We start from the raw sequence: 9,080 nt of genomic DNA, 5'->3' as shown, positions 1-9,080 counted from the left end.
GCCACTTAAATATCATACATTGTGAGGCACTGTCAAATGGAGCTGTAGGAAAAGATGGACATATTTAGAGGTTTTTCACCAAAGAATGAAGTGACAATTAACAGTTTTAACTTCCAAAATAAGAATTCTGTTGGAAAATGTGACTAAAAATATCAAAATACCGAATATACCGCACGTTTTTTTTTTTTTTTTTTTGGCGTTGAAAATGTGATTGGAAAATAGCGGGTTCCATTATATGAGGGCTATACGAATACGTTCTCCTTATACACCATGCTAGAAGTTGGTATCTATTAACAACTTTAAATACTAAATTTCAAACAATTACGTTGGAAAATGTGAATACAATCATCAACATACCGAGTATACTATACAAGAACGTGGACTGATATACCCCATCTCACTTAATTTCATGCATGAAATGCCTAATACTACCAAAGGACATTTGATATTTTTAATCCGATCAAGAATAAATGATCAAATGTTACCGACGGTTTAAAGGTCTACATAACCTCAAAAACTTGAAACAAAACATATCAGATATTCCAAATTTTGTGACTGTGTATGTACACATAGAAATTAAGATAAAATAAAGAAATGCATTTGTGTATTTAATGTTCAGGTACACTGAGAGAAATTTCTGCATCAATATAATGAATTTCTGCATTGGCCCAATGAAATGTTTCATTAAAAAAAGACCAAAGAAACATTTCATTGGATGAATGATTCGAAAACATTTATTTAATGAAACGTTTCCATCATTGGATGGATGAAATATTGCATTAGATTAATGACAGCCATTCATAGATGTATTGAAACAAGTTCATAGAATATATGAAATATCTTCATATATTTAATGTATAGTTGCATTCGTCGAATGAATCATATTCACACATATATTGAAAAAGTTTCATTGGACTAACGACAAAGTCATTAACCCAATGAAACATGTTCATTGATGTAATGAAATAAATTCATTGATTTAATGAAGCTTTCATTTATTCTATGAAACATAATCGTTAATTCAATGCAACATCTTCATAGATATAATGAAATTTATTCATGAATAGAATAAAATGTCTTCATAAATCCAATGAAATGTGTTCATAGATTAAATGAAACATATTCATACAACAAATGAAACATTAATACAACAAATGAAACCCCTTCATATGCTAAATGAATGATGTACATTTAAATAATGAAAGGGTTTCTTTGATTTTATGAAATTGTTAATTTTTTATGAACGGGTTTCATTTGTTGTGTGAATATGTTCAGGCATTTTTTACCATTTAGACAAGAATATATTCACATACTTATTTTTTTATTTTTCTTTATTTTGTAAAAACGTATCTTTGTTAATTCATTTACAAACAAAAGAGGTCTTAGATATCTATGTTAAACTCAAAAATAATAAATTCATATTGTGACTTGTTTTGCAAGCGGTTTTTAAAAATTAATTTTCTAAATATTATTTAATCAGTGTTACAAAAGTTCATGTTTCTTCTTACATATCATATTTTGTAAACAATTCTACTTAGTTATAATTCATTTTTCAGTCCATTTTGATTTGTTTTTAACAGTAATATATTTAATATATTTTTAGCATACAAGTTCTTATAAAATACTATAACTTTTTTTACTTATATAGTCTATAAGCCTTTATTTGTAATTACTTGAGGTAATTCAAATACACAGTCAGTTTTTAATCTGCGGAATTTAGGAACGTTTGTTATTTGCATAAATCTAATTTTCGAACTTATTTTTAATTTATATGAAGATATCAATATAAAATAGCTTAATTATTATTTAATTTAGTGTTTTAAATATCTGAGAATTTATAACTTATTAAATTGAAACCAATTACTCAGATTGTTTCTCTAAATCATCCAAGAGGATGCTTACCTTTGACTTTTTCTTTGAGCATGAACTTATTTCAAAAAAGTAGTTTTCCAAAAAGATCCAAAATGTTTCAGATGCTGTGGGATATTGTAAATTAAATAAATGGAACATTTTAAAACAAATATCCAAAGAGCGAAGAAAATTAGGAAACCGTATGAGGTCACCATCAAAATAAACAAAAATTTCATGTATATCGTCCAGACTTCCGATTCCCAATATAAAAGGCTGAATATGTTCTTTCATCTTTAACAAAAAATCAATATGGTCGTGTAATTCTTGCAAAGTCTTTCCCAAAAACAAAAACGTCTTCTGGGAGTCCTTTATTGTATAGCGAGATATTTCTTTCTTTCCGAGAATTGTTTTTCGAACTTGCCGCCCAGTCGGGAAAAGAACATAATGTAAAATCCACAGGGTTTTCACTGCAAATGTGCCTCGATCTGCAAATAATAACGTTAAATTAGGTTTGATCGATTTGTTGAGCTTGACTTGAAGACTCTTACCGTTTTCCAAATCTTCGTCCTGGAGAGTTTCTAACATTTTTGACTCACCATGACATTTAAGTTGCTTAGATTTTTTCAAAAAGTTAAACAACTTTAGGATTTTTTGGTCCCAGTTGAGCATTTTGTTGTGCGATTTATGCATTATTGAGAAGTCAATATCAATCTGAATTTAAAACAGTTTTTGTAGAATTACGCTAAAATTATCAAATGTTTACTATTTGATATATATACTCACCAACTTATAATGTGATTTATATTCAGGCCACTTTTTAAGAATCTCTCGTAGGCTACTGCATTCGTTAAGTACTTGATTAAGTCTATAGTTGGCGCAAGAAATCCACTTTGTTTCAAACTCTTCAGCTGAAAGCTTGTCATATTTAAGAACTTGCACCAAATCCTCTCCATTCTCCTCAGGCACTGAAAATACAAATTAATTAAAAACCATTACTAAACCACAAATTCCACATTTCCTACCAAAAGTAATTTTAGCCTTTTTTGACGCCGTAGGTGATTCGTTTTCCAGCATAAAAATCTGCTTGCTTTGTTTTTTAAGATTTTGGGATTTTACATAAATTTTTCCTCTACGTTCTGTTCGATAGAATTCAAGTTTTTCAGTCGGAAATAGAGACAATATTTGCGTTTCGAGTTTGTAGCTTGCTTGAAGAGTCATTGGTGCGTCTTTTCTTGCAAAATGCTGGGCAGCAATGTTTATAATGAAAACTCTTAATTCATCTGTGAGAAACTTGTTTTTTTCGTAAAACTGAAGCACACGTTCCCCATTTTTATTACTTTGCAATATCTCCAACATATTGACGTTATCGACTTCTTCCGTATCAGATGAATTACACGAATCGGCTTTTTTGGGAAAAACTAGAGGACTTGAACATTCTGCCCAAAATGGATGGTTAATATCATGTCTCCACTTTGTGAAATGGTGAATGAACTGGGCCTTGTCTCCAATTCTCCAATTCTGTGTCAGCTCTTTAACATGTTCCTCAGTTAGTATTTTCAAAATATCAATAGAAATATGTTCACCTATAAGAAGTTAACGTTATTATAGCACAAAAAACTAATTATATAGGTTCAGCATATAAGTTAAATCTTACGTATGAGTATGTCCAATTTGTCTTCTATACCCCATGATATAAGTAAGTTTTTCAAGGCATCTTCTTCCCCACAGCTCAAAGTCTCCGAGTTTGTTTCAGACATTTTGAAACTAAAAATAAATTGTTTAGCATGGAAAAAGGTATTTTTAAATTGTTTCTTTGAAACGAAGCATAAATTTTCCCTTAGCGGTATTAATCAATGTGGCCGGTGGTCCAATTAATTCCTCAAGCTTCAAAACGGAATATTCTCCTTTATCATTTGGAATTATTTCAAATGCAGTGTAGTGTTTCAAATACGTACTGTTTAGAACTTGTTGACAAACCAAATAAACTGTGAGTTGTGAAACAACGATGTTGACAATTTTGTATACATCATCTTTTTTGTTGCTACAAAATACGAACTTTTGTATGTGATATTTTTATAAACAACTTTTTCAAAAGTCTTTATAGTATTTTTTGCAACTTTTAATTTGAGGCTTATAACGTCCAGCAAATAATCTTGACACTCGCTGATATTCGAGCAAATAATGTCCGGAATCTCAGTTTTTTCTAACAAAAAATCTGCAAACACAAATTGATATTTTTTTGCCATGGAAACAGAAATATTTTTTCTAGACGTGATTGCGTGAGCATACAATTTAAAGCTCCTATGTTTTGCCTCATACGGAAAACACCAAAAATTTCGTACTGGGCCGCAAGCCCTTATAACTTCAGGATAATGCGTCAGTATATGAAACTTAGGTTTAAGTTTATCATTAAATAGCTTGAGATACATTTTATTATGCCTTTTTATATTACTTTCCAAAGAATTTATCATGAAGGCGTCCACCCGAAAAGACAATATAGTATCTACTATTTCAATTAATGTTAGTACGAGCTGCCAAACTTCATCGTCACGTGGCACGAAATCGCCTACCATAATGGGAAAATATATAACAAAAGTTAGCATTTCACGAGCAGACATTTTTAAATGCTTTTTTTCCAAATGTAGCTTAGTAATATCTGGTGAAAAATTACCAATTTCAAGCTCTCCATACTCAAAGCATCGTTTACGTTTATTTAATTCTTCAAGTGAAAAGTATTTTTTGGTTGTAACCAAATACAATATGACATTTGTCATGTCATAGTGGCATACGCCCTCCAAGACATCATGCATTGCGTCTACGCTTACATTGTCAATTACATGAAAGCTTGGAATTTTGTTGAATTCACATTTTTCAATGATTCCGGTTTTCTTTGAATCAGTAATTTCTAATGCGCTGTTATATTTACCGTAGTCCCGCCTGAGCTCCGGATTGGCCGAACATGATTTCTGACTAGATTGATAATCAATCTCACAAAAACGGCAAAACTTTCCGTTGAAATTTTTTATGAACCCAAGAATACTATTCAAACCCAAATTGTCGCCCAGAATTAAAAGAGGTATAAAATAAACATGAAATGTAGCACCGTCTGACATCTCTATATCCAAACCTTCGGTTTCTAAAAATGCCATTTGTTCAACTACTGATGCAAGACACTTTTTATTCCCGAATTTTTGTATGTCTTTGTTTTTAATGCTTCCTAGGAAAAAAATATTGTTCAATTTTGTGGCGTTAGGCAGTGTAGGAAAAGAAAAGTATAAATTGCAGATTGAATGGGTAGTGGCGTGGGAACCTAATGGGTTATTAATCTCGATATCGTCGGAGTAAAAGTTATAAGGAATTAATAGTTTACCGGGATACCGGCTAACCTTTTTTTGCCACAGTGGTCCCTGAATAATATTTTGAAATTCATTGGAGTTCTCAAGTTCATGACAAATCGACCGCATTTGGTAAAAATTTTTATTTTTTTCTAGAATTTTTTTGAACATAAATGCCATAGGCATTGTTGTAATTTTTGTTGTCAAATTTGAGTGGACCAACTTACCTTTAGTATGAGCTAGTGTTTCTCTTTGATCAATCACCGTTTCTTTTAGATCTTGAAGAAGATTAATCTCTTTTAGTTTTCCGGAAAGCAAATACTCCGTTTTAAGCTTTTCTAAAATTGCAGAATATTTTGATAGTAATATTGATAATTTTGTGGACAAATTATTATCTAAGTCTTTTGCAAAGGCATTTATTACTTCCAAAAACGGGTTAACGACTGCATCAATGACATTACCATAAATAAAAGTAACATCTTTTCTTGAAAAATTATAGTTTGAATGCATACTTGTTAGGAATTTAATAACGTTCTCGCTAACCCTTTCAAATTTCTTTTCTTCCGATTCAGGCTGCAAATAGTTTGAAGGAGTTGGAGAAACGTCAATATTTTGTTCGCATTGATTGTCAAGAATAACCGGAATGTCTGCTTCTATTTCCTCAATTTGTTTCACACTTGCTAAAACCCGCGTCTCTTTTATTTGATTTTTTTGTTCTTGGGGAGAAAAACTGCTGTTATGCCGTTTTGCTATATGTCTTTGAAAAGACCTATATTCATAATTTTGACCACAACACTTGTATAAATCAGTAGTTTTCAGAAAATGATCACCCCGAAGGTGTTTGAAGAAATGTTTTTGTCACAAAACTTTTTTTTACACATAAAGCAAATCATTTTATTTTGTGTTATTTACCACTGTTTTTTATTTTGTTTGAAGTATGTATTTCTTTTATTTTTATTTAATTCACAAACTCACTTTTAAATGTTCTCCGATTGAAAACCACAATGAAATGAATAAGCAATTTTCTATTTCACTTCGCTGAACCAAAAATATGTGACAAACCAAAATATACCGTTATAATTGATCGTTACTCTATTTTGTTAGTGGAGTTGTTCAGACGAAAGAGATATGTGTGTGTGTAGTTGTTGCTTCCATAGTTTGCCAACAAGTTCATGAGTACACATTAAATGTGATGCAAACTTTTCAGAATAAAAAACGCGTCAAAATATAAACTTTTTTTATATAGAACGAGTACTAATCCGCTTTTTCGAAACAAATATAGACGACATTTGTTATTATTAAAGTTTCGAGGTACGATTCCACAAATATAGTCTCAAACGGCTCAAACGGAAAATGTCAAATGATTTCAATTTATTGATAATTATTTGACATAAAATTGAAAGATTAATTGTTTGGTGAGAAAACCCTGTACGATTTGGCTTCAAAACGATAAAACATACGATAAACGATATATCGTTTCCCGTGAAAAAGCCTTAACGCAATATAAAATTCTTAAAATTTCTTTAAATTCTTTACATCAATGTCTCAGAAGTTTGATAAATACAGAGCAATACATAAATATTAAAAAAACATAAAAAATGGTTAAAGATGCAAACATGTTTATTACTTCGTCTGTAGCTGTCACAAGTTCCGGATCACTTTTCGATTTTATTGCGATTATATTTTTTCTTTTTCAAGTGTACACAAAATATATCAGAGCAACAATAAATATAATTGTATAAATCTTTCGTCTACTTAAATTAAATAAACGCGAAATATAGTTAGAATAAGGCTAAGTTATCAACACTGAATCAAACTCTATGTTGGTACGCTCCCATACACACACACACGCTTTACTGAATAACCAAACTACAGTTGACACTCGAGTATGCGATATTTACAAAATTATATTAAATATAAACGTCGCTTGTTTGTCTAATACATAAAACATACCCGCCAATATTATTTTGTAACTCAGAAATTAAATAAAATATATTTTTATAAATTGAACAATTTCATCCATGAAAGGCTTTCCATTATTCATTATAAATCAAACAGGAACTATTTCAGATAATCGAGGTTCAACTGTATTTTCTTCTTAGTGCAGCTTCAGTCACGTTCAGTCTTGTGTATTTTGTTTCTCGTAACAAGAGTGTTTTTGTATATTTAGGCTTCTAACGAACATTATTAAGGAAAAAGCTAGAACTAATGTTTAGAGAGATTTGACCAACCGTAAAAAGCAAAGCACAGCATGTCCATTTATTTATGAAGCCATCTCATTAACAATGTGAAACGGTTCATTCAGCCTATGAACATTATCTATAAACATTGTGGACGAAAAATTTCAATGCAGTTTCATAAGAAATAATGCAATTTAATGAAGCTATTTCAAAACAAGTATGCAACTTTTCATTCGACCAATGAACAGCTTTTATGAAAATGGGTTATGAAAACCTTCATTAAAGTTTCATAAAAATGAAAGCAATTTTATGAAGCAATTTCATTTAACCTATGAAATATTTCATTCAACCAATGAAATTATTTTTATGATTTTTTTTTATGAAGCCTTCATAACACCTTCATTGGATCAATGCAACTTTTGCATTGGATCTATGAAGTTTCATTCTATTAATGAAAATTTTCATTGGATGAATGAAAAAATTCTTATGAAAATGTTTCATTGATCCAATGAAGCATTTTTCTCTCAGTGTATGCGGAGCCGTTTTGTGGGGGCCAGACAAAGACGGAAACCTATAGAAACTGATTTCTTCCACAAAGATTCTTACCCATTGTTAGTCTTAAATGCCACATTTAAAACATCATAAAAAATTGGATCAGCAAAATACCGAATATATGGAAAACATAGACTAATATGTACAATGTTCCGACACTGTTTGCAGAACCCATTATGAACTACATATACAAAAATTTCACCAAAAAAATCATCTAAATACCGAAAACCCGAAAGTACTGTTGTACGGTCACATGCTCTTAATATAACATTTGAATCAATTCCATGGGAAAATGTTGCTAAAACCATCAAAATACCGAATATCGGTAGATACCGAATTATGGGCACAATAAAAAAATGTGGACCTATATACACAATGTTTAGCCACCGCAACTGGCTTAAATCGCAAAAATACCGAGTATCCGAAGGTACCGTTATATGGGCTCTGTGGGAAAACGTGGACCTATATATACTATATTCTGCCAAATACCAAATTTTATATAAATCCTTTCGAAAATGTGGCTTAAATCGTAGTCGTAAGAGTACCGAATGTCGAGAGTTACCGTTATATGGAGGCAATACAAAAACGTGGGCCGATCTCCCTCATTTTCAATACCAATCATCCTAGACACAATATAACAATAGACAACCAGATACACAGCTGCCCGACTGTCTGTAGATGAAATAAATCAATATTTTTCTGGGCTATTGTATTTCTTTAAAAACATTACTGATCTGGTTCAGGCGTTTGTTGTTGTAGCACATGCATACACCTTACTTGTTGCACAACGCATTTGAATGGTATCTATCGCATATTTTTTGAAAAGATCTTAAATATTGATTTCAAATAATTTCGAAAATTTTCAAAATTTTATTTACCTAAGTTTATACACACATACGCATTAGAAATGTGCATGCATATGTATTTTTTAGAATGTATGTATGTATATGTGTATACTTTGTGTAATTATAAAACTTTTCTAAAACAAACGTAAAAGAAAACTTTTCAACGATGGATGCTTTTGTCAGTCATTCCATTTTGTAACATTGATGAGCATCGGGACATTTGTATGGATTCGTGTACACATACACGCATATATGCACATACATATGTATGTGTATGTTGTCCATATGTGTATGTGAGTAGTTGCTCTCCACCAGAA

At 30.9% G+C, this 9,080-nt stretch overlaps 1 protein-coding gene across 1 annotated transcript; it reads right to left on the bottom strand.

Annotated features, from left to right (window-relative positions):
* Nucleotides 1-1,800: 1,800 nt before the first annotated feature.
* On the bottom strand, nucleotides 1,801-6,245 carry LOC101895948 (uncharacterized). The gene is made up of 7 exons (XM_020035416.2): nucleotides 6,099-6,245; nucleotides 5,414-5,524; nucleotides 3,506-3,615; nucleotides 2,874-3,434; nucleotides 2,635-2,816; nucleotides 2,400-2,562; nucleotides 1,801-2,336 (listed from the first exon to the last, which is right to left on the bottom strand). The coding sequence occupies exons 3-7, from the start codon at nucleotides 3,606-3,608 to the stop codon at nucleotides 1,861-1,863; spliced, it is 1,485 nt and encodes a 494-aa protein (XP_019890975.2). The 5' UTR covers nucleotides 3,609-3,615; nucleotides 5,414-5,524; nucleotides 6,099-6,245; the 3' UTR covers nucleotides 1,801-1,860.
* Nucleotides 6,246-9,080: the final 2,835 nt, after the last annotated feature.

Source organism: Musca domestica, unplaced genomic scaffold (genome assembly GCF_030504385.1).
Source record: "Musca domestica strain aabys unplaced genomic scaffold, Musca_domestica.polishedcontigs.V.1.1 43, whole genome shotgun sequence".
In the NCBI taxonomy this organism is placed as follows: Eukaryota; Metazoa; Arthropoda; class Insecta; order Diptera; family Muscidae; genus Musca; species Musca domestica.
This window is presented reverse-complemented; position numbering and strand designations above follow the sequence as displayed.